The sequence below is a fragment of the Rana temporaria genome, chromosome 5, assembly GCF_905171775.1.
Source record: "Rana temporaria chromosome 5, aRanTem1.1, whole genome shotgun sequence".
NCBI classification, from domain to species: Eukaryota; Metazoa; Chordata; class Amphibia; order Anura; family Ranidae; genus Rana; species Rana temporaria.
Genome location: NC_053493.1, coordinates 24,362,951 through 24,388,585, shown reverse-complemented (window position 1 = coordinate 24,388,585; position 25,635 = coordinate 24,362,951). Strand labels below are relative to the sequence as shown.

Below are 25,635 nucleotides of genomic sequence, written 5' to 3'. Positions count from 1 at the left end.
GGGTATCGGCGTATACCGTGCACCCACAATTTTGCCCTGATTTTTAGGGCAAAATAGTGCGCGGTATACGCCGATAAATACGGTACTTTGTGTGTGAATGATAATGGTTACAATACTGTAAAGTAATTTTTCCTTGGCAGTATGAGTGCAATGTGTGATGTCAAACCTTGGAGGCGACCCTTACCCCAATTTTTTTTTTTTTTTCAGTTTTATACACAATTGTATTCAGTTAGATATTTCAATGGTCCTCTGCCATAGAGACAACACATCTAAACATTTTGACTTGCAGTGCTTACACAATGCCAAAGGGATGAAGCATTTTGGGGGCACTGACTATTTGAATGAGAAAGAAATTTAGTTTTGACACATGAGTGAACTGTTTTGGGAAAGATATGAACTTTTGAAGGTGAACCATGGTGTTGTGCCGAACCATCCGGGTTATTTTGGAAAAAGTACCAAGAGAGCTGAGAACGTCCGGTCTGTATCAAGAAATGAGCCAAAGCAATTGAGAAGAATATTTGCCATTTTGAGGGCACTGACTCTTTATATGGGAAATGAATACGGTTTTGAAGCAAGAGTGAACAGTTTTGGGAGAGATATGAGCTTTTGCACCTGAGTTATAGTGTTGTGCTAAACTGTAAGACTGTTTTGCCAAATGATCTTAGAGTTTTGAGAATGTCATTTCTGTTTCAAGAAATGAGCCAAACCAATAGAGAAAAACTGTATTACTCACGATTCTCTGAATTGTTAACTTGGTTTGCAACTAATCATTGCAAAAATTTGAGCCTTATTTCCTATACTCAAAAATACACAGTTGCAGCATGATACAGAAAGAGTGAGCAAAGAGTAAATAACCTTACATAGGTAGGTACAATATATGAGGCTTACTAGATGAGAAGGAAAGAAAAGAAAAAAACAAAAGAAGAAGAAGAAGAAAAAAGAGTGAGCAAAGAGTAAAAAATCCCACATAGGCAGGTACAAAATATGAGGCTTACTAGATGAGAAGGAAAGAAAATAAAAAAGAGAAGAAAAGAACAGAAAAGCAAAGAAAAGGAAAAGAAAAAAGGAAAGAAAAGAAGGGAAAAAAAGGAATAAAAAAGAAGGAAAAAAAAGGAAAGAAAAGAAGAAAAAAAATGAAAAGGAAAGAAAAGGGAGGGAAAAAGTAAAGAAAATAATAGGAAAGGAAAAAATAAAAAAATAAAAAAAGGTGAGCAAAGAGAAAAAAAACCTACATAGGTAGGTACGAAATATGGGGCTTACTAGATGAGAAGGAAAGAGAAGAAAACAAGAGAATAAAAGAAAAGAAAATGGAAAGAAAAGAAGGGGGGAAAAAAGAAGGAAAGAGAAAGAAAGAAGAAAGGAAGGAAAAAAAGGAAAGATGAATAGTCAGTCAATGGAATGATAGAATCATTTTACATGTCTCAATGCGTCTAAATAAAAGAAAGGAAGAGAGAAAAAAAAGAAAAAGTAAAGAAAAGAAGGGGAAAAAGTAAAGAAAAGAAGGGGAATAAAAAGAAAAGGAGAAAAGAAGGAAAAAAAAGAAAAGGAAAGAAAAGAAAAGAAGAAAAAAATAAGTTGAGCAAAGAGTAAAAAACACTACATAGGTACAAAATATGAAGCTTACTAGATAAGAAGGAAAGAAAAGAAAAAAGAGATAAGGGGGAAAAAAAGAAAAAGGAAAGAAAATGGGAAAAAAAGAAAAGGAAGGAAAATAAGGACAAAAAATGGAATGAAGGAGAGAGAAAAGAAAAAAGGAAGGAAAAAAGGAAAGAATAGTCAGTCATTTTGAATGAAAGAAGAATTGTATGTATCTCAATGCATTTGAATGCAAGTACTTTAGACACATATTTTGCAGAGGATCCTCTACTACCTCCAGCAAGAACCATGCAGAAAATATTCATATGCTCCTGTGTCTACATTTGATCTTTCTGCCAGAAAAATCAAGCAAAAAATTCTTGTATTGGTGCATAATTACGCACTTTTTTTAAATTTACAGGCGTATGAAGTTTAGAGGCGGTATGAACATAAACTCCATCTACTGGGCAGAATAGTCATTTATTCTAGCCACTGGAATACATTTACAATCCTATGCGTGCATTCAGGTGCATTTAGACGCATTACAAGCGTAAATTATGCTCATAAGCTCCTCTCTGAACACACCTTTATAAAATGTCCCTCTCTAGATGTGCAAAGCTGGTAGAGACATCCCCGAAAAATCTTGCAGCTGGAATTGCAGTTAAAGGCGGTTCTACAAAGTATTGGGGGCGCCATACAAATGTACCCCCCACACTTTTCACAAATTTATTTGTAAAAAACATTGAACACCATTTATCATTTTCCTTCCACTTCACAATTATGTGTCACTTTGTGTTGGTCTCTCTCATAAAATCCCAATAAAATACATTTACGTTTTTGGTTGTGTAGTGCCCCCTTACTTTCAGTATGGGCACTACGCTAAAGTTAGTGGGGAATGGGAGAGTTACCTTGCTCCCATTCACTATTTGTTCAACATTGTGGGACTCCTGTCATTCCAGAAATGTCCACTGGGTCAGTCTGTGGTCCAGGGATGCAATATCATTCCTGGCCAGCAGTTGGCACCAGAGGGGTTCTGGCAGAGTAAGTTTCTCCAGCAGCCAATCAGAGGAGCTTTTTCCCTCGCGGGGCGTGCTGGGGAAGGGTATATCTGTGACAGATGTCATGTGTTCTAAAATCTTCGTGGGGTCCCGGTTCCAGATGTGGCATCCACCTTCAGGGTGCGCACATCCATGGACCCCGCCGGCGTGGCCCACCTGGCCATAATTGCAGACTACTTAGGACCTCATCTGGAGGTACAAGGGGACCCCAGTGACTTGCTGGGTTCCCGATTCCACTGAAAGGATCCCAGGCTGGGTGCCGTTCGATTGGGGAGTCGGTTTGAGGGGGACCCAGAGGCAGGTCGTCCAACAGAGCCTGAACAAACCAATTGGGGATCCGGTGACCAGAGTACTGACAGGCAGGGCTGGACTGGGACAGAAATTTGGCCCTGGACTTCATCCAGACTGGCCCACTTTGAGAGGTCTCTCCCATGGCGGCCGGACAACTCCCGCACACCCCCCCCCCCGGCCGCCCAAGCCCCCTCTCCCCCTTCACTAGCCACAGGCCATTCTACTTTATTAGAGTAGAACGGCTGGTACTGGTACTCTTATAGGCAGTACCAGTGGGGAAGCTAGACATTATTTCACCCGGGGCAAAGAATCAGTTTGGTGCCCCCCCTTATGGGACAAGATTAGGCAGAAGGGAGAAACTCCCAGGCCATAGGTGTTAAGTCAGCTGTCTGACCCCTCCCCTATGGTCCTCTGTCAACATCCCTGCTCCTCTAGTCCTCCCCCTGCTTCTTTGTTCCCCCCAGGTGAGCGCTGCGGGGAGGGAGAGGAGGTGAGTGCTGCGGGAAGGGAGAGACAGAGGAGCGGAGGGGGGGTGACGGTCCACTGTCACTGAAGCCGGCCCACCGGGAAACTCCCTGTAGTCCCAATGGCCAGTCCATCCCTGCTGACAGGTATGTTTGCTGTCATCTGGTGACCAACGCAGAAATCTACTGGGAGGATTCGCTCCATCTATCTATCTAGCTCAGTTATTGTAATTGGCCTGTGGCAGAGGCCCGAGCCGGGCCTGTGAGAGTGGCCTGTTCCTCCCAGAAATCCTAAGTGACATCTCGGCTGCCAGGCCTGTAAAAAAGGGTCTGTCCGGGGGCACTTTACCCACTCAGTTGGAGTGGCGACGAGTTACAAATTGGTACTACGCAGAGCAGTACTGACTGCTCTATCTAATATCCAGGCCTGATACTGAAAAGTTCTTGCTCTCTCTCTATTCATCAACTTTGTCCTTCCCAATTGATGTTGATGTTGGCCTGGAAAATAAAGCATTGGAGAAAACCCTTTATTCACTGTCTGGACCTTCGCTCACTGTTTGTATCTACAATTGCACCCTTAGACACGGCCAGGGTAACTTAAATAGGCCGATCCCAAATCAAACAGCGGCTCCTTCGGGGGTTAGCGCTACAGTTGTAACATGATGAAATTTGAAAAATTCCCAAGGGGTATGAATACTTTTTCAATGCACTGTATATATATATTTTTTTCATTTTTCTCATTTTGTTTTTATGTATACACACTGGGCCAGATTCAAGAAGCACTTGCGCCCGCGCAACCATAGGTTGCGCGGCGCAAGGGCTTACTTGCTCCGGTGTAACGAGTGCTCCTGATTCAGGAACCTCGTTACACCGACTGCAGCCTAGGATATGACAGACATAAGCCTCCTTATGCCTTCACATCCCAGGCTGCATTCTTGCGTTGGCCGCTAGGGGGCGCGGCCATTGTGATCGGCGTATAGTATGCAAATTGCATACTACCACCGATTCACAAAAGTTGCGCGGGCCCTGCGCACGCAAGGTACGGAGTTTCCGTACGGCGACTTTAGCATAAGGCTGCTCCTGCTAATAGCAGGCGCAACCAATGCTAAAGTATAGCTGCGCTTCCCGCTCGTGAAATTTAAATTTCACGTCGTTTACGTAAGTGAACCGTGAATGGCGCTGGACGCCATTCACGTTCACTTAGAAGCAAATGACGTCCTTGAGACATCATTTGCCGCAATGCACGTCGGGAAAGTTTCCCGACGGAGCATGCGCTGTTCGCTCGGCGCGGGAGCGCGCAGGGCTGTGGAGTCGGTAGATAAATGTTCCGACTCCGACTCCTCAGTTTTATGTACTTCCGACTCCGACTCCGACTCCTCTGTATTAATATGCGAATGTATTTTATACATTCCTTGAGGGAAAGAAACGCAACCTACCACAGGACTACTGGCTGGGAAGCCAACAGTCTACTGTATTGCACAGTTTAAGCAAAAGACAAACACAATGAAAACAATCAAGTGGCTGGATAGTAGCAGCAGGCATAAACATCAGGAACAGGATCTTTACCAGTTCAAAAATACAAACCACATTATTTGGTTGTTTTAGAACAAAAACAAAGCTTATCTATAATGAACCAAAAACAAAATCTGCAAAACCTAGAAATGGTTTATATTAATCTTGAAATGTAGTTCTAGGCTTAGCAAATGCAAATCAATTCAATGTAAAGTTCTAAGGAAGAGAATTGCCTCTGCCAGATCCTCTTTCATAGAGGCTCTTAAGTCAGACTTTATTATTTTTAGGGCTGAAAATAATCTTTCGACACTGACTTGGGTGGGTGGCATTGCAGTAACTATTCTGGCCACATCACTAACGATCTCTGGATAAACAAGGATGGCTTCTTCAACAGTAAGTTTTGATGAGCGATCATACTTTTCAACTCCTTTTAGTGCTTTATAAAACTCCTGTTGGAATTTTTTTATTTGGACACTTACTGGTTCTCTAACATGCGTTCCCTGTAAAAGCAGAACACAACACTATGGAAAGTATAAGTATAGCAGCTCCTAATTGTGCGTTGCGTGCCATATAGTGAAGCACATGAAAAGCATGCTTCTTCACGGTCACTTAACGTGTTCGTTTTGCGGTTACGTGAGGCACTGCATGCATTGGTCTTTATTCTTACAGTAGAGAAGTCATTAATTATAACTTTTTGTGAATTGGGACATTTAAACTTGCTTTTTTTTTTTTTTTTATTCCAATCTAAATTTAGTAGGAGTCGGAGTCGGAGTCGGTGCATTGTTTGCCGACTCCGACTCCAGGTACCCAAAATTTCCCCCGACTCCGACTCCTCGACTCCGACTCCACAGCCCTGGGAGCGCGCCTAATTTAAATGATTCCCGCCCCCGGCGGGATCATTTACATTAGGCGCCCTTACGCAGGGCTATTTAGCATATCGCCCGCGCAATTTACTCCGTGAATCGCGGGCATTTCAAAATATTTGCGTGGGCGCAGAGAAAAATCTTTGCTCTTTGCCCACGCAAATATTGCGTGATTCTACCTGAATCTGGCCCACTGGCATATTTGTTTTTGTGTCGCTTGAAATTTTCATTTATCAATTTTTTGTGAGTGGAAACATCTGCATAAGGTGTTAAGTTATCTGTTTTGTTAATTGACAAAGGGTTTGCACTTTTTGTGATTTTTTTTTTGTATTTTTACTGATGATTGGTGCAGTACCGACATACAGCCTGCTGATGGCACTGTTGTAAAGGTTGACTACAGAACATTTTTATATAGCGCCAACTGCTTTCACTGCGCTTTACAATATAAAGGGAGACATAATAATTAATAATAATGGGGTAGATTCAAAAAGCAATTGCGTCTGCGTAACCATAGTTACGCAGCGCAATTGCTTACTTGCGCCGGCGTATCGAATGCTCCTGATTCAGGAACCTCGATACGCCGACTGCAGCCTAAGATATGCCTGGCATAAGGCTCTTATGCCGTCATATCTTAGGCTGCATTCTTACGCAGGCCGCTAGGTGGCGTTCCGGTAGTGGTCAGCGTAGAGTATGCAAATTGCATACTAACGCCGATTCACAACCGTACGCGCGCCCTGCGTACGCAGTTTACGTCGTTTGCGTACGTCAGTTTTTGCGTAAGGCTGCCCCTGCTATTAGCAGGGGCAACCAATGCTACGTATACCCGTCGTTCCCGCGTCGCGAAATTTGAAATTTACGTTGTTTGCGTAAGTGAATCGTGAATGGCGTCCAGCACCATTCACGTTCACTTTGAAGCAAATGACGTCCTTGCGACGTCATTTACCGCAATGCACGTCGGGAAAGTTTCCCGACGGAGCATGCGCACTACGCTCGGCGCGGGAACACGCCTAATTTAAATGATCCACGCCCCCTACGGGATCATTTAAATTGTGCGCTTACGCCGGGCATTTTGCCGGAGCGCCCACGCAATTTACGGAGCTACTGCTCCGTGAATCAAGGGTAGCGCAGGTGATTTACGTAGGCGCAGCGGCAAAACGGTGCGCTGCGCCTCCGTAAAAACTGCGCAAATCTACCTGAATCTACCCCAATAATAATATTTATTATTTTTGGGGTATCAGGCTCACAGCCAGGGCTGGACTGGGACAAAAATTTGGCCCTGGACTTCATCCAGACTGGCCCACTTTGACAGGTCTCTCCCATGGGGGCCGGACAACTCCCGCACCCCCCTGGCCACCCAAGCCCCCTCTCCCCCTTCACTAGCCGTTCTACTTTATTAGAGTAGAACGGCTGGTACTGGTACTCTTATAGGCAGTACCAGTGGGGAAGCTAGACACTGATGCCGGCCCACTGAGCCATCGGCCCACCGGGAAACTCCCTGTAGTCCCAATGGCCAGTCCATCCCTGCTCACAGCTGTGTGAATGTAGCCTTATGCAGCCACCACATTGAAGGACTGGTAATCTGCAACACATTACATATTTTCAAAGTAACTATCAAAGTCTGCACTAATAGGTAGTGAGGCGACTTGCAAGGAATGTGCAAATTCCAAACAGATATAGGGTAAAAGCAGCGCTACATTTACTGTATGTTACATTTTTGCTACTGGGTTATATATATATATATATATATATATACGTTGGCAGAATGGCACAGCTGTGCAAGGCAACGTACAGGAACGTTGCTTTGAATTTGACTCAATGCCCGTTGGTGTCCAGCGATCGTGTCACGGAGCTGCAGAACGGGGAGATGTCTATGTAAAGGCATTTCCCTGTTCTTCCTAGTGACAGGACACTGATCTACTGTTCCCTGTCATCAAGTGCATTGATCAATGTTGTGTTCACCTGTACATGGGCGTTCGCTCCATAGGGCAAGGGAGGGCGCTTGCCCCCCCTAGAAATCAGTGCCATGATCCTTGGTGAGAAAAACAGCGGGCAGGAAGCAAGGCGGAGGCACGGCGAATCCAATTAGAGCCGCTCTCTCTCTCTTCTTGCTCCAGCTGACAGAGAGGGGGGGGTTATTCTTTCCTTGGGGGGGGGCTCCATTTTTTATGATATTGTTATTCAAAGTTGCTAGTTGCTTGATAGTTGCATCAGGTTTCTCAAACCTTTGCATGCCTGCGCTTTATGTGATAATGACTAAGCCCCTCCCCTTCATGACATTGTCAAAAAGGGACCAAGCATGGATGACCTTAAAATGATGCCCCCCCCTGAAAAAAGTTCAGCGGACGCCCATGCACCTGTAGCCCCCCCCCACAGTTAGAATCACTCCATAGGACACACATAACCCCTTCCTCGCCCCCTAGTGGATAACCTCTTCCCTGTCAGTGTCATAAAAAATAAAAACCGCAGAGGTGATCAAATACCACCAAAATAAATCTCTATTTGTGGAGGGAAAAAGGATATACATTTTGTTTGGGTACAGACCGTGCAATTCTCAGTTTAAGCGACGCAGTGCCGTATCGCAAAAAGTGCTCTGGTCAGGAAGGGGGTAAATTCTTCCGGGGCTGAAGTGGTTAAATTATAGATATTGGAATTTCCTTTAAAATTTGTCTGTCAGTGAACGTACAGAATCCAAATTTATCCGAAGTTAAGAATTATCCAAAATAACAAATGCAGCATCTAAACAAATGGAACGTAACAAATGAATAATAATAAATAACAATAATAATAATAAAAACATATTATTATTATTTATTATTTTGTTCAGTTCCATTTGTTTAGAATCTAAACCAGGGGTGTCCAAACTTTTTTCAAAGAGGGCCAGATTTGATGAAGTGAACATGCGTGAGGGCCGACTATTTTGCCTGATATTCTTTGAACCATTAAAATTCTAAGTGTGTTTGTCCGAGCGCTAATACACTGCCCAACAAGAATTCTCTAGCCTTTGTGGCTGTGTGTGGTGAAGAGATGAGCTTGGGCGTGTTATTTGGATATACCGTATTTATCGGCGTATAACACGCACAGGCTTACCATTGCCATGAATGAAGCCTCACCATTGCCATGAATGCAACCTTACAATTGCCATGAATGCAGCCTTACCATTGCAGCCTCACCATTGCAACCTCACATGTGCCATTAATGCAGCCTCACATGTGCCATAAATGCAGCCTTACCATTGCCATCAGTGCAGCCTGAACGATGCCCATCTGCAGCCTCGGAGGGCAGAGGGAGGGGGCGGGACGAATGCCGACAGATTACAAACAGGAGAATGTCTTGTTTACCCTGTGGCCTCTTTAATACAAAGTCCCGCCTCCTATGATAGACAGAACAGTCGTCCAATGGCATCCCAGGAGACGGGACTTCCAATAGAGACGCTCCTGAGTAAACAGGAGATTCTCTTCATGTAATCTGACAGCGCTCGTCCTGCCCCCTCCCTGTCCCCTCCAAGGCAGCGCCAATAAATACAGTATATATCTTTTGTGGCCCTGGGGGCCACAAACAATATATATATCCAAATCCCCAGGGGGGCCATATTAAATCAACAGGGGGGCCGCATTTGGCCCCCGGGCCTGACTTTGGACATGCCTGATCTAAACAAATGGAACTGAACAAAATAATAAATATTAATAATAATATGTTTTTATTATTATTATTGTTATTTATTATTATTAATTTGTTATGTTCAATTTGTTTAGATGCTGCATTTGTTATTTCAGAAAAATTCGTAACTTCGGATAAATTTGGATTCGTTAAGTTCACTGACAGCAAAAGGAAATTCCAATACCAATAATTTCATAGTTAGTTATTTTTAGTTTGTTAGTTAGTTAGTTAGTATTAATAATTTTTGGATTTTCTTTTTCGGATTATCCTTTCTTATTTTCGGGTTTTCAAATTTCCGAATTTAGAATTTTGGAGTTTCCAAATATTTGAATTTCCCGAAAAACAAAAAACAAATAAAACGAAAACGAAAGAATTTTACGGCAGTGCACATGTTCAGTCTCTGAAGAGCGATCTGCATTTGGACTGCTCTTTAGCGAGCAATTGGCAGACAGTGAGGGGGCACTGTATCAGCTTCTCACTTACAAAGCAGCCCCATTCACTTCAATGGGTCATGCTCGGCAGTCACTACACCCACCAAAAAGTGAAAAAGGGGTGTAATTCCGATATTGCTGTAGTGGCCACTAAGCAAAGCATGACCACGGCACGTGTGCACCCCCTGTGGCTGCTGCCTCTGCAGAGAACAGTTGGAGGAAGGTAAAAACGCCGCTCAACCACAGGGTTTTACTACCCCTCAATGGCTATTGTGGATGAGCCCTTGCAATCCATTACAAGCAAAAAATGAAGAAATAAATAAAATAATAAAATCAGGCATTGGAACACTGTAAAAGATTAACACAATTTGGATAAATATGAAAAAAACAAAAAAAAAACTTACCAGGCCAGATAGATCATTGAAACCACAAATAAGAGCAACACAAAGGCCCCCGCCGCTACCCCATAGACCCAGGTCTTCAGCTTCCCATCTAGAGAGATAGAATATATAAGGCTTTAGTTAGTACAAGGATTTTGTTATCTTAATATCAAAGAGGACACACAAAGCATAACCCACTTAAAGCGGTTGTATACCCGCATAAAAAAACCTGTAAGGCAAAGGCATAATGAGCTAGTATACACCGCATGCTAGCTCATTATGAAATACTTACCTTAGAATGAGGCGTCGGCATCTGATCCCGTTCACCGGCGAGGGAGCAGATTTTTTCCTCTGGGCTTGTCTTCCGGGTTCGCCACTCCGGTGCTGTGAGTGGCCGGAGCCGCGGGAGTCTTCTTTCCGGACCTTCACCTTCTGCGCCGCTGACCTCAGCGGCTGCATGCAAATGGCATTTTAGTTTTAGACCCATTTTAGTTTTCTGCAATTGTTTTAGTTTTAGTTGTATTTAGTCGACTAAATCTCCAGGACATTTTAGTTGAATAAAAACTAATTTTAGTCATCTAAAATCTTATGGGTGTAGTTAAAATTGTAATTATTATTATTTAAACATTTCTCTTTAATTTCCAAACTCATTATATACTGCTGGAGTGAAAAATAGAATATGTTATTATTTATGGTATTGAGGTGTGAACATGCACTACAGACCAGTGTTCATTTTGATGTCAAATTTCAATTTAGTTTTAGCCTCAGGCCCAGATTCTCGTACAGCGGTGTATCTTTGTTCCGGCGTAGCGTATCCTATTTACGCTACGCCTCTGCAACTTAGACGGGCAAGTGCTGTATTCTCAAAGCACTTGCTCCGTAAGTTGCGGCGGCGTAGCGTAAATAGGCCGGCGTAAGCCCGCCTAATTCAAATGTGGAACAGGGGGGCGTGTGTTATGTAAAAAAAACATGACCCGACGTGATTGACGTTTCTCACGAACGGCGCATGCGCCGTCCGTGGACATATCCAAGTGTGCATTGGTCCAAATACGCCGCAAGGACGTATTGGTTTTGACGTGAACGTAAATTACGTCCAGCCCCATTCACGGACGACTTGCGCAAACAACGTAAAATATTCAAAATTTGATGCGGGAACGACGTCCATACTTAACATTGGTACGCCGCATGTATGCCACCATATAGCAGGGGTAACTTTACGCCGGGAAAAGCCTAACGTAAACGGCGTATCTGTACTGCGTCGGCCAGGCGTGCGTTCGTGAATTCGCGTATCTAGCTGATTTACATATTTCTAGGCGTAAATCAGCATACACGCCCCTAGCGGCCAGCGTAAATATGCAGTTACGATCCGACGGCGTAAGAGACTTACGCCGGTCGGATCTAATTGAAATCTATGCGTAACTGATTCTAAGAATCAGGCGCATAGATACGTCGGCACAACTCAGAGATACGACGGCATATCTGGAGATACGCCGTCGTATCTCCTTTGTGAATCTGGGCCTCAGTCTTTTGACTAAAATGCCATTTTAGTTTTAGTCATATTTTAGTCTTCTCAATTGTTTTAGTCGTATTTTAGTCGACTAAAATGGTATTAAGTTACTCAACTAAAATGTTTTAGTCTACAAAATTAACACTGGTCTTCAATATGCAATGATTGAGGGTCCAGGCCACAGTGGCTGCCTATGGTCTCCACTTCTTCCACTGGCTAGTGGCTACCTACCTGAACCAAAAGGCTGCAGGAACCACGTCCTCCCACCATAGCCGGACAGACTGCTCGATGGCTGGGTGGGGTTGATGGCTCGACTGGTCTTTACATCTCCTTTCTTGTCATCGGAGGTGGGGATAATCACTACGGGGATGAGGGTGCACTGATCGAGGCTCCCATCTGATGACATCACCTCCGTGTAACCGTCTTCACAGCCGCAGGATCCCGTCTACAAAAGAGAAGGGCAAGTTCAATCTTCAGAATGTGTGTTCAATGGGTAAGACTGAAACCACTCCATTATATTAGTAGAAGGAACAATATTAATACACTAGTCCTCATTGACACCCCAGGAGCGAAAAAGTGAGATGTAATACAGATGTGTCTGATAGTTTGTCCATTCAAGCCCTGATAACTATCTCAAGCCCTGATAACTATCTCAAGCCCTGATAACCATCTCAAGCCCTGATAACTATCTCAAGCCCTGATAACTATCTCTATAATTTTATTTCATCGGATAACCGATCGTGTGTACGCGGCATCACAGGTTTGTCCCTCCTGGTATGGCCGTTTTCATCATGATTGTGTGCATGTGAAGCCCAATCCACAACTCTTCCGGGATAAGCTTAGGAGAGGTGCATGCTGGGTAACCAGCATGCACCTCTCGATTTTGTGCATGCGCGATTCACCTGGGCCGTAGCGCTGATTGTTTCTAAAGTTGCCATAACAACGGGCGGCGACAAAGGAAGGTCCCGCCCTGTTGTTATGGCAACATAGATAAAACACATCTCGGCGCTGTGATCTGCCTTAACTACTTACCTACCGCCGCACCACTGTATACGTCCTGACTTCGAAGAGGGATATTTTGGTAATGGCAGCAGCTGCCACAACCAAGGTATCCATCTCTTCAGGCGGCAGTCCGGTTAATGATAGTGGTGGTCTCTGCGGTGGATTTGCCACGAGATCACCGGAGAGCCCCCCCTCCCGCCGCTCTCCCGCGCCCTCCGCCGCTTAGCAGTGTGGAGCAGTCGGTAGCGGCGGAGACGATCGGGTCCTATCCGTGGCTGGGTGTGGATACGAGTGAGGGCAAGATGGCCCTCACCCGTCTCGATAACATAGCAGGGCAGAGGCAACGTTAACACGTCAGCTCCGCCCATACCTCTTTAAGTGTAATTTTTTCAAATTACTAATTTTATTTTATTTTTTTATTGCATTTTAGTGTAAATATGAGATCAACATGGCCATGGCAAACAAAACCTGATGGCGTTTTTAACTTTTCTCCTCTCGATTTTATTGCAGCCTGGACCTCCACTGGGGGAAATTCTGCTCACTTCCTGTTCTTGTGACACAACAGGAAGTGAGGAAAAATCTCCCTCATGGGGATACAGTCTGCAAAAAAATAAATAAAAAATTGGGGGATGTTTCAACACTTTACCGGCTAACAAAAACGAAAAATATTTTGACTGGAGTTTCATATTAATAGCAAAACGAAGAAAGCCAATGAGAACTTATATGAGCCCTTTGCTGCATATGCTTCTCCGCTTTTTTTATTTTTTTATAACGGATTCATATTAATGAAATTGCTTAGATACTCTATAGGCAGTGGCGGCTGGTGCTCCATTATTTTGGGGGGGGCGCAAACAAAGCCCCAACCAACCCCATCCCCCCCCCCCCCAGTCACTCGCCCACAATAGGTCCTATAGATAGATAGATAGATAGATAGATAGATAGATAGATAGATAGATAGATAGACAGACAGACATTGTGTGGAAATAGAGACAGATGGATAAATATACAGACAGTTAAAGAGACAGATAGAGAAATAGATAGACATTGGGTAGGAGGGGGAGACAGACAGACAGATAGATATTGGGTGGGAGGGGGAGATAGATAGATAGATAGATAGATAGATAGATAGATAGATAGATAGATAGATAGATAGATAGATAGATAGATAGACAGATAGATATACATACAGATAGATTTACAGATAAACATACAGATAGATAGATATACAGATAGATAAACAGATAGATAGATAGATAGATAGATAGATAGATAGATAGATAGATAGATAGATAGATAGATAGATATACAGATAAACATATAGATAGATAGATAGATAGATAGATAGATAGATAGATAGATAGATAGATATACAGATAAACATACAGATAGATAGATAGATATACACAGATAGATAGATAGATAGATAGATAGATAGATAGATAGATAGATAGATATACATAGATAGATAGATAGATAGATAGATAGATAGATAGATAGATAGACATATGGATAGATAGATAGACCTACAGATCGATAGATAGATCGATAGATAGACATACATATATAGGTTTTTATTTTTTTCTTCACGTATAAATTTAAACCTCACTGGGAGCTCAGCGGACAGCAGGAGGCTAATAGACAAAGTGATAAAAACAAGTGAAACTCGCAGTAAAATAATTACACAACTTTGTACAAATGGAGATTTCAGCAGCGACAGAGACAAGACATCCATCATACTTATAGGACAATTAAGAAGAAGCCGTTCTTCTCTCTGCGTTTTGGAGAGGGAAATGTAGTGGAACCGTTATATAAAGTCACGTGACCGCTCCCCGGTGGCGGCTCTTACCTCTGTGCAGTAGGAGTGCGTCTGCGTGCACGGCGGATTACAGATCCTTTCATTTTCCGGCTTGAGGACTTCGAAACAGCCTCCTGGAAGGCAGAAAACACGCCAAAAGATACTTAAACTGGTTGTAAACCACAGACATGAAATATGAACAAAGCATATCAAAGCATATTTGCACTGGTCCAAATCATTTGGTGGAGGGGGGATTATGGTGGGAGGTTGTTTTTCAGGGGTTGGGCTTGGTCCCTTAGTTCCAGTGAAGAGAACTTTTAAGGCAGGGTTTGACAAATTTGCTTGGAATCTAGGAGCCAGCTAAAAAAGTTAGGAGCCAGAAAACGTGCCCCGTCCCGATGAGCTCGCGCACAGAAGCGAACGCATACGTGAGCAGCGCCTGCATATGTAAATGGTGTTCAAACCACACATGTGAGGTATCGCCGTGATTGGTAGAGTGAGAGCAATAATTCTATCCTTAGACCTCCTCTGTAACTCAAAACATGCAACCTGTAGAATTTTTTAAACGTCGCCTATGGAGATTTTAAAGGGTAAAAGTTTGTCGCCATTCCACGAGCGGACGCAAATTTTGAAGCGTGAGATTTACTTAGCGTAACATTATCTTTCACAATATAAAAAAAATTGGGCTGTTGTCTTATTTTTTTATTTTAAAATGTTTTATTTTTTCCCCAAAAAAGTGCGCTTGTAAGACCGCTGCGCAAATTCTGTGTGACAGAAAGTATTGCAATGATCGCCATTTTATTCTCTAGGGTGTTAGAATAAAAACTATATATAATGTTTGGGGGTTCTAATTATAGGGAAGGAGATGGCAGTGAAAACACTGGGGAATACCATTAGCATTGCTGGTTTACTTGTCATGCCAACGGCCACCACAAGATGGCGCCAGATCACAGAAGGAAGCATAGGCCTGTAGAAGGCCGCAAAGCCATGGCCTCAATTATCGGCCGGAGCGGCCTGACGCGATCGCCCGGCGGTGGGGGCACACGGAGACACAGGCCTTCTGCAGGCCTATGCTTCCTTCCCCGGGCAGGAAGCATTCTAGTTGCAATTGCGACCAGCGCCCGGATTTTGTCGAGCCCTGTCTTAAGGGGTCAGCATACAAGACATTTTGGACAATTTAATGCTCCCAACTTTGCGGGAACAGTTTGGGGATAACCTCTTCCTGTTCCAACATGACTGCGCCCCAGTGCACAAAGCAAGGTCCATAAATACATGGATGAGTGAGTTTGGGGTGGAGGAACTTGACTGGCCTGTACAGAGTCCTGACCTCAAACCGATGGAACACCTTTGGGGTGAATTAAAGCGGAGACTGCGAACCAGACTTTCTTGTCCAACATCAGCGTCTGACCTCACAAATGCACTTCTGGAAGAATGGTTAAACATTCCCATAGACACATTCCTAACTCTTGTGGACGACCTTCCCAGAAGAGTTGAAGCTGTTAGTATGGTTTTGATTAAATTTCCACTTTAATTTTGGTTCTGATAGAAAGGTGTCAGAACACACAGAGCATCGCATTTTATTGTATATGGGGCCGTGTAGCCGCAGACCAATCAGGGTGTCCATGTTGACCCATGTCCACAGCCAACAACACCTACAATGGAAACTGGACTATGGAGTAATAGAAGAAGGCGTCTTCGAGGTATGGCCTCCAAATCTCAATTCAATTGAACATCTGTAAGATGTGCTGAAAAAGCAAGTCTAATACATGGAGGCCCCACCTCGCAATTTACAGGACTTAAAGGACCTGCTACTGAGGGCTTGGTGCCGGATACCACAGCATACCTTCAGAGGTCTAGTGAGGCTCATGCCCCAACGGGTCACGTTGGTGGCAAACGGAGGACCTACTCAATATTTGGTGGGTGACCATAAGGTTATGGCTGATTGTGTGTGTGTGTGTGTGTGTGTGTGTATACAGTAAATATATCTATATATATATATATATATATATAGATATATCTATATATACACACAGTGGGCCAGATTCAGAGACAAGATACGACGGCGTATCTCCTGATATGCTGTCGTATCTCTGAGTGCGGGAGGTCGTATCTATGCGCCTGATTCAGAGAATCAGGTTACGCATAGATTTCCCTAAGATCCGACAGGTATAAGTGTCGTATCTTAGGCAGCATTTTCAGGCTGGCCGCTAGGTGGCGCTTCCGTATGTTTACGCGAGGAATATGCTAATTAGGTAGATACGGCCATTCAGAAACGTACGTCCCGCCGGCGCATTTTTTTATGTCGTTTACGTTCGGCTTTTTTCGGCGTATAGTTACCCCTGCTATATGAGGCGTAGCTAATGTTAAGTATGGCCGTCGTTCCCGCGCCGATTTTTGACATTTTTACGTAGTTTGTGTAAGTTGTTCGCGAATACGGCTGTACGTCATTTACGTTCAGGTCGAATCCAATACGTCCTTGCGACGTAATTTGGCGCAATGCACACTGGAATATTTTACGGACGGCGCAAGCGCCGTTCAAAAAATACGTCAAAAACGCGTGGTCAAGTCAAATTTAAATAAAACACGCCCCCAACATCCCCATTTGAATTAGGCGGGCTTACGCCGCCACACATACGTTACGCCGCCGTAACTAAGGGCGCAAGTTCTTTCTGAATACAGAACTTGCGCCCAAAGTTACAGCGGCGTAACGTATCTGAGATACGTTACGCCGGGCGGATAGATACACCATTGCATCTGAATCCAGCCCAGTATATTTATACAGTATATATATAATTTTTTTTACTTTAGGTTTATTGTTAGAAAGGTAAAGTGTGATTTAGAACCAGTGAAATGATAAAAAACATATTAACCTGTCACATTGAGCCCGTCCGATCTCTGGCACCAAACTGCCCGGGAAGATGCTCTCCATGGACCCGTTAACCAATTGTATTCAAAGCACTGCCCATCTGTGCAGGAAACAAGACAGAACAGGATGGGTTAGTAAAGTTAATAGAGATTATCGTTATGTAGGTACTACATCTGATTCCAAGAAGCCTCCCCAATACTGTACTTCAAATAAAGCCATGTGAACATAGTTACAAAATTTTCCAAATCTTGGGCCTCAGAAGTTTCAGGTTCCCGAAATAGAATTGTTTGCCCAACGCTGAATTACTCTATGATCCTGAATTTGCGCAAAAACTTATTGAAGCTGCCCTGGTACATTTAAAGCCCACCCTTGCAGAGCCAAGCCCAACCCACTAGGTTCAAGCAGAGACCCAAATCATGAGTTAGACATTCTTCTACAGCTTAAACTTTCTTACATAGAATAGTGTCCACTAGACATGTGCATTGCCGAATTTTTTTTTCGTTTTCGTTACATTCATTTTTTTGCAAATTAGGAAATTCGGTAAATTCAAAAACTCGGATTTCAGAAATGAGAAAATTCGGAACTTGAAAATTCGGAATTTTGAAAATTCGGAATTTCGGATATTCAAAATTCAAAAATTTCACAAATTTTTTAATTTCAGATTTTTCTAATTTTGGAATTTTCTAATTTCCAAACTTCCGAATTTTGGAATTTTCTCATTTTTGATTTTCTAATCTCCGATTTTCGATTTTGGAATGTCAAATTTTCGAAATTTTGAATTACCCAATTTCGGAATTTCGAATTTCCAAATTTTTGATATTTTTATAATCTAAAATTTAATTTCCGAGATTTCGCATTTTCAAAATTCCAAATTTTCGAATTTCAAAAATTGAAAAATTAAGAAATTCCGACATTTCGGAATTAACAAATTTGTCAAAATTCGTTAAAAAAAAAATTCGTAAGTAAATGAATTGGACATGTCTAGTGTCCAGTAATGGCCTTGAACATTTCAAATATGCTCATGAATGTGGTCACTGTATACCAGCCTTTCTCAACCTTTTAGAAAAGTTGAGAAAGGTTCATTCCCCGACTTGTTCATTCCCAGACTTAGTTGGGGTAGGCGGTACACTTTGGTGGGGGTGGGTCAGCCACGCCCTGTGACCTTTTACCCTTTGGGAACCCGCCTTCTGACCTTTGACCTTTGGGGGAGGTCCCTGTTCCAATTCCTGAGTCCTAGCCTTTTTCTTTAATGGGAACCCCTAACCCTAGCTGACCTTTGACCTATAAACTTTAACCCTAAGTGAATCTTCACTTAGTGATTCTCCCCACCCTAAACCCCTACCTTTCCCAGATCCCGCTCGGTTTGTTGGAAAAATAACATAAGTGCATCTCCACTTAGTAACTCTCCCCACCCAAAACCCCTGATAAAACCCATTCATTGGTGGGGTCAGTGGGAACAATGACACTTACTTTGGTGATCAGTGAGAAGAATGCCCTTTTTTACAGTGGTGGTAAGAATGGCTCCCTTACAGAGAGCTATAAAGATCATTGGTGTCATACCACTGGCTCCTCCAAGTAGCATTGGCTCAGAACTATGTGGGCATCAAACAGAAGGAAAATGGGCCACAGCTCAAGGAGCCCCTAGCCACCTCTGGATGAACCCTGGTTGAGAATGGCTGCTGTATACTATGTAATAACTTAGGGACCTCAAACTACGGTCCTCCAGCTGTTGCAGAACTACACTTCCCATGAGGCATTGTAAAACTCTGACATTCACAGACATAACTAGGCATGATGGGAATTGTAGTTCCTGAACAGGGCCATAGTTTGAAGACCCTTGTATAACTCCTCTATGAAAACTACTAATTTATAATGTCTTATATTTAGACTTTCTAATACTTCCTTGAATTTTTAGTACATATTTTGAAATATTATAAATCTATAAAACATATTTCTGCCCTCTTGTATTACACATACTCTTATCAAGTGTCAGTGAGACTCTTGTATTATACATACCCTGGCATGGTTTGGACTCTAACATTTGTTCCGGGCAGAGATGTTGGTTTTCCAGTTCTTGAAGAATTACTGCCTTTGAGCGCACCTTGACGCCTCCGAATCCAAGTTTCTGACCGTTGACACAGGTCAGTTGGCACAAACTCCACTCCGACCAGTCATTCAAATAGCAGTCCCCTACAACATGAATAAAAGGTGTTACAGATCTACAGAAAGTGATCAAATTAACCACTTCAGCCACCGAAGATTTTCCCCCTTAATGACCAGGCCATTTTTTGTGATACGGCACTGCGTCACTTTAACTGACAATTGCGCGGTCGTGCGACATTGTACCCAAACAAAATTGATGCCCTTTCTTCCCCACAAATAGAGCTTTCTTTTGGTGGTATTTGATCACCTTTGCGTATTTTTTTTTGTCCTATATACAAAATTTAGAAAAAAAAAAAACACAATATTTTGTACTTTTTGCTATAATAAATATATCAAAATAAAAAAATGTCTTCATCAGTTTAGGCCAATATGTATTCTTCTACATATTTTTGGTAATAGGCGTATACAGGGAGTGCAGAATTATTAGGCAAATGAGTATTTTGACCACATCATCCTCTTTATGCATGTTGTCTTACTCCAAGCTGTATAGGCTCGAAAGCCTACTACCAATTAAGCATATTAGGTAATGTACATCTCTGTAATGAGAAGGTGTGTCGTCTAATGACATCAACACCCTATATCAGGTGTGCAGAATTATTAGGCAACTTCCTTTCCTTTGGCAAAATGGGTCAAAAGAAGGACTTGACAGGCTCAGAAAAGTCAAAAATAGTGAGATATCTTGCAGAGGGATGCAGCACTCTTAAAATTGCAAAGCTTCTGAAGCGTGATCATCGAACAATCAAGCGTTTCATTCAAAATAGTCAACAGGGTCGCAAGAAGCGTGTGGAAAAACCAAGGCGCAAAATAACTGCCCATGAACTGAGAAAAGTCAAGCGTGCAGCTGCCAAGATGCCACTTGCCACCAGTTTGGCCATATTTCAGAGCTGCAACATCACTGGAGTGCCCAAAAGCACAAGGTGTGCAATACTCAGAGACATGGCCAAGGTAAGAAAGGCTGAAAGACGACCACCACTGAACAAGACACACAAGCTGAAACGTCAAGACTGGGCCAAGAAATATCTCAAGAATGATTTTTCTAAGGTTTTATGGACTGATGAAATGAGAGTGAGTCTTGATGGGCCAGATGGATGGGCCCGTGGCTGGATTGGTAAAGGGCAGAGAGCTCCAGTCCGACTCAGACGCCAGCAAGGTGGAGGTGGAGTACTGGTTTGGGCTGGTATCATCAAAGATGAGCTTGTGGGGCCTTTTCGGGTTGAGGATGGAGTCAAGCTCAACTCCCAGTCCTACTGCCAGTTTCTGGAAGACACCTTCTTCAAGCAGTGGTACAGGAAGAAGTCTGCATCCTTCAAGAAAAACATGATTTTCATGCAGGACAATGCTCCATCACACGCGTCCAAGTACTCCACAGCGTGGCTGGCAAGAAAGGGTATAAAAGAAGAAAAACTAATGACATGGCCTCCTTGTTCACCTGATCTGAACCCCATTGAGAACCTGTGGTCCATCATCAAATGTGAGATTTACAAGGAGGGAAAACAGTACACCTCTCTGAACAGTGTCTGGGAGGCTGTGGTTGCTGCTGCACGCAATATTGATGGTGAACAGATCAAAACACTGACAGAATCCATGGATGGCAGGCTTTTGAGTGTCCTTGCAAAGAAAGGTGGCTATATTGGTCACTGATTTGTTTGTTTTGTTTTTGAATGTCAGAAATGTATATTTGTAAATGTTGAGATGTTATATTGGTTTCACTGGTAAAAATAAATAATTGAAATGGGTATATATATTTTTTTTGTTAAGTTGCCTTATAATTATGCACAGTAATAGTCACCTGCACACACAGAATTCCCCCTAAAATAGCTAAAACTAAAAACAAACTAAAAACTACTTCCAAAAATATTCAGCTTTGATATTAATGAGTTTTTTGGGTTCATTGAGAACATGGTTGTTGTTCAATAATAAAATTAATCCTCAAAAATACAACTTGCCTAATAATTCTGCACTCCCTGTATTGATTGGTTTGCGCAAAAGTTATAGCGTCTTTAAAATAGGTGATAGATTTATTGCATTTTTTTTTTACTAGCAACGGCGGCGATTTTTATCGGGTCTGAGACATTGCAGCGGACAAATCTGAGACTTTTTACACTTTTTTGGAACCAGTGACATTTATACAGCAATCAGTGCTATAGCCACTGATTACTGTATAAATGTCACTGGCATGGAAGGTGTTAACACTAGGGGGCGATCAAGGGGTTAAATGTGTTCCCTAGATGTGTTCTAACTGTGGGAGAAATGTGGCTGACTAGAGGAGGAGAGAGCTTGTTGATTTCTACTTGGTAGGAACACACGATCTGTCTTCTCTCCCCTGACAGAACTGGGATTTGTGTTTACACACACAGATCTTGGTTCTCGCTCTGTCATGAACGATCGTGTGTGCTCGGCGGTCATCACGCTTGCGGAGCCCACACATCGGCTCCATGGACACGTTGTGCGTGCCGCCAGAGGCGTCTAAAGCCTCGTACACACGATAGGATAGCCAGAGGACAACGGTCTGAAGGACCGTTGTCTTAGGTTAACCTATGAAGCTGACTGATGGTCCGTCGTGCCTACACACCATCAGTTAAAAAAACGATCGTGTCAGAACGCGGTGACGTAAAACACAACAACGTGCTGAAAAAAACGAAGTTCAATGCTTCCAAGCATGCGTCGACTTGATTCTGAGCATGCATGGATTTTTAACCGATGGTTTTGCATACTAACGATCGGTTTTGACCTATCGGTTACCAGTCCATCGGTTAAATTTTAAAGCAAGTTGACATTTTTTTATCTGAAGGTTAAATAACCTATGGGGCCTACACACGATCGGTTTGGACCGATGAAAACGGTCCTTCAGACCGTTGTTCTCTGGTTAACCTATCGTGTGTACGATAAAATGAGGAAAAAAAGTTGCGCTAACTGTAAATATTGTAAACCAGTAGCAGCTAGCACCAACAAAAGACAATATTGTGTACAAAGAATAAAAAAGAAAAAGTGCAGCGCTAAGTATTCAGTGAAATGAATCAAAAAATATGGTAAATAATCAAACTTCAGTGAAAAATCAAAGAAATTTAAAAAAGAAAAAAGAGGGGGACACACCCCCAAGTAATGTGGCAGGTAAATAACCTGAAAGGCAGCTAGAAAGTGAAATCTAGCTGGATAATGTGTAATATAAACACACCGTGATAAGTGAGGGGACACAAAAATAAATAATAATGAGAACCTCAAATGAAGTCCATATAATTTATACGTGTAACTCCAAAATGTAAATGTGATAGTCCAAGGTCAAAATGGCCTATACAATCCAAAAAAATATATATATGCAATGTATTTCCTTTTTTGGAGTTGGTCAGAAGTTCTTTGTGGAAAAGACCAAATGACTGTAGAGGAATGGAAGATGTTGTGATCTTCTCAGGTATGGAACTCAGATGTTCTTAATAAGCAGTTGGAACCTCATCAGCAATCCATAATAGTATCCAAATAAACAGGTATAAAGATGGGTACTCTTACCGGAAAGTGTGGACATACACGTCAGCGACGGTATGTCAAACACGCATGTACGAGCTCCTAGGCAGCCGTGATGTCAATGGGGAAGCTGTTTGATGTGCCAGCCTTTAATCCGCCTTTAATCCGCCAGGACGGGTCCAATCCAATGAGAGGAGACAGCTCGTGCAGGTGTGATTCTCAGATGAAAGAGTGTAATATGCAGGCCAAACGTAGAAACCATGTAAGGGAAAACGTACTCACATAGTGCGGTTAATCCCAAAACAAGCCTTTATTAGGCATAGAAAATAAAAGCCATAATAAACAAAAAACTGGATAAAAATATATAAAAGCTATGTACCCTACATAGCTCATATGCTACTTGCTCATTACGCCATATTTTACTTGTGATCACTTGTACTCGTCTTTCACTGGGCTTGTACTTTTTTATCTATTTTATATATTTTTATCCAGTTTTTTGTTTATTATGGCTTTTATTTTCTATGCCTAATAAAGGCTTGTTTTGGGATTAACCGCACTATGTGAGTACGTTTTCCCTTACATGGTTTCTACGTTTGGCCTGCATATTACACTCTTTCATCTGAGAATCACACCTGCACGAGCTGTCTCCTCTCATTGGATTGGACCCGTCCTGGCGGATTAAAGGCGGATTAAAGGCTGGCACATCAAACAGCTTCCCCATTGACATCACGGCTGCCTAGGAGCTCGTACATGCGTGTTTGACATACCGTCGCTGACGTGTATGTCCACACTTTCCGGTAAGAGTACCCATCTTTATACCTGTTTATTTGGATACTATTATGGATTGCTGATGAGGTTCCAACTGCTTATTAAGAACATCTGAGTTCCATACCTGAGAAGATCACAACATCTTCCATTCCTCTACAGTCATTTGGTCTTTTCCACAAAGAACTTCTGACCAACTCCAAAAAAGGAAATACATTGCATATATATATTTTTTTGGATTGTATAGGCCATTTTGACCTTGGACTATCACATTTACATTTTGGAGTTACACGTATAAATTATATGGACTTCATTTGAGGTTCTCATTATTATTTATTTTTGTGTCCCCTCACTTATCACGGTGTGTTTATATTACACATTATCCAGCTAGATTTCACTTTCTAGCTGCCTTTCAGGTTATTTACCTGCCACATTACTTGGGGGTGTGTCCCCCTCTTTTTTCTTTTTTAAATTTCTTTGATTTTTCACTGAAGTTTGATTATTTACCATATTTTTTGATTCATTTCACTGAATACTTAGCGCTGCACTTTTTCTTTTTTATTATCGTGTGTACGAGGCCTTAAAGAGCCGACGTACAGCTACGACGGCTCGCGCAGGGGAGCCAACCTGCCGCAGTATAAGGTAAACCCTTTAGTCCCCTGGTAACTATTTGGTAGGTTTTCTCGGCAAGATACAGATGCCGAATTTAAGTGCATGTAGTCATTAGGTGACAGTCTCAAAATCTTGCTATGGTTACCTAGGTTGGGTGATTAACTTTTATAACAGGGGCAGCCTTAGGCTGGCCATACATGGTTGGAATGCCTAGACCCCTACTGGATGATCTCCCTGCAAGTGAGAGAGCCAGAGCCACCTACAGTGTGCGAGAGGTACTAGAGCTGGCTGGGTGCTTCAGCTTAATACAGCAACAAAAGTGTGACACGTGGAAGATGGTGGCGCTTTTAATGAGGGGAAAATATGGGGCATTGGAGGGGGGTTGCATGTAGAGGTCAGAGCTGAGAGAGGGGTGAAAGTGAGATGTGGAAGAAGGCTGAACTCCGTAATCTGCATGCAGAGCACCCCTGAACTCTACACTATGTGTAAAAAAAAAAAAAAACAACTCTGCACTTGGGGCCATATTCTGAGAGAAGTTACGTTGGAGTATCTCAGGATACTCCATCGTATCTCTCTTTTTTGGCCCGTGTATCTATGCGACTGATTCTTAGAATCATTTTCGCATAGATACACTTAAGATCCGCCATGTGTAAGTCACTTACACTGTCGGATCTTAAATGTAATTACGCCGCCCGCCGCTAGATGGCATTTACGTGATTCCGATTCCCGAACGAGTTCGCATCGCGTACCCGTCGCTAACGTCGTTTGCGTAAGCGGAAACTTACTCCTGCTATATGAGGAGTACGTTTCCGCATGTCCCACGTAGGCAATGTTACGGATAGCGTCGGGTCCACGTCGTGTTTTTCCGTCGGCTACGTCGTTTCCCCAAGTCGTTCTTCAATACGACTTTACGTCAATGACGCACACGTCGGCGTCATTGACGTTTTCCGCCGAGAACTGGAGCATGCGCACTGGGCTTTTGTAAGCCCGGCGCATGCGCAGTTACTTAGAATCGGGGGCGCACTTAATTTGAATAGAAGCAGCCCCCTTGAAGATACGCGTGGCTACGCCGGGCCATTTACACTCTGCCGCCCCAAACTACGGAGCAAGTGTTTGGGGAATACAGCACTTGCTCCTGTAGTTTGGGGCGGCGGAGTGTAAATGCCTTACGCGCCGCCCGCGGACATTTAGAGAGAATATGGGCCTGTGTACCTAAAGGGGCATTAAATACCAGG

At 42.9% G+C, this 25,635-nt stretch overlaps 1 protein-coding gene across 1 annotated transcript in view; it reads right to left on the bottom strand.

Moving 5' to 3' along the window:
- The window catches only part of THSD7A (thrombospondin type 1 domain containing 7A), a 395,672-nt gene that overhangs the window by 7,771 nt on the left and 362,266 nt on the right, over positions 1-25,635 (bottom strand). Inside the window, exons 24-28 of the mRNA XM_040352268.1 lie at positions 19,418-19,591; positions 17,406-17,501; positions 14,587-14,669; positions 11,970-12,183; positions 10,256-10,343 (exon numbers count right to left, since the gene is read on the bottom strand). Of these exons, the coding sequence (XP_040208202.1) occupies positions 10,256-10,343; positions 11,970-12,183; positions 14,587-14,669; positions 17,406-17,501; positions 19,418-19,591 (655 nt within the window). The remainder of the gene's footprint in view (positions 1-10,255; positions 10,344-11,969; positions 12,184-14,586; positions 14,670-17,405; positions 17,502-19,417; positions 19,592-25,635) is intronic.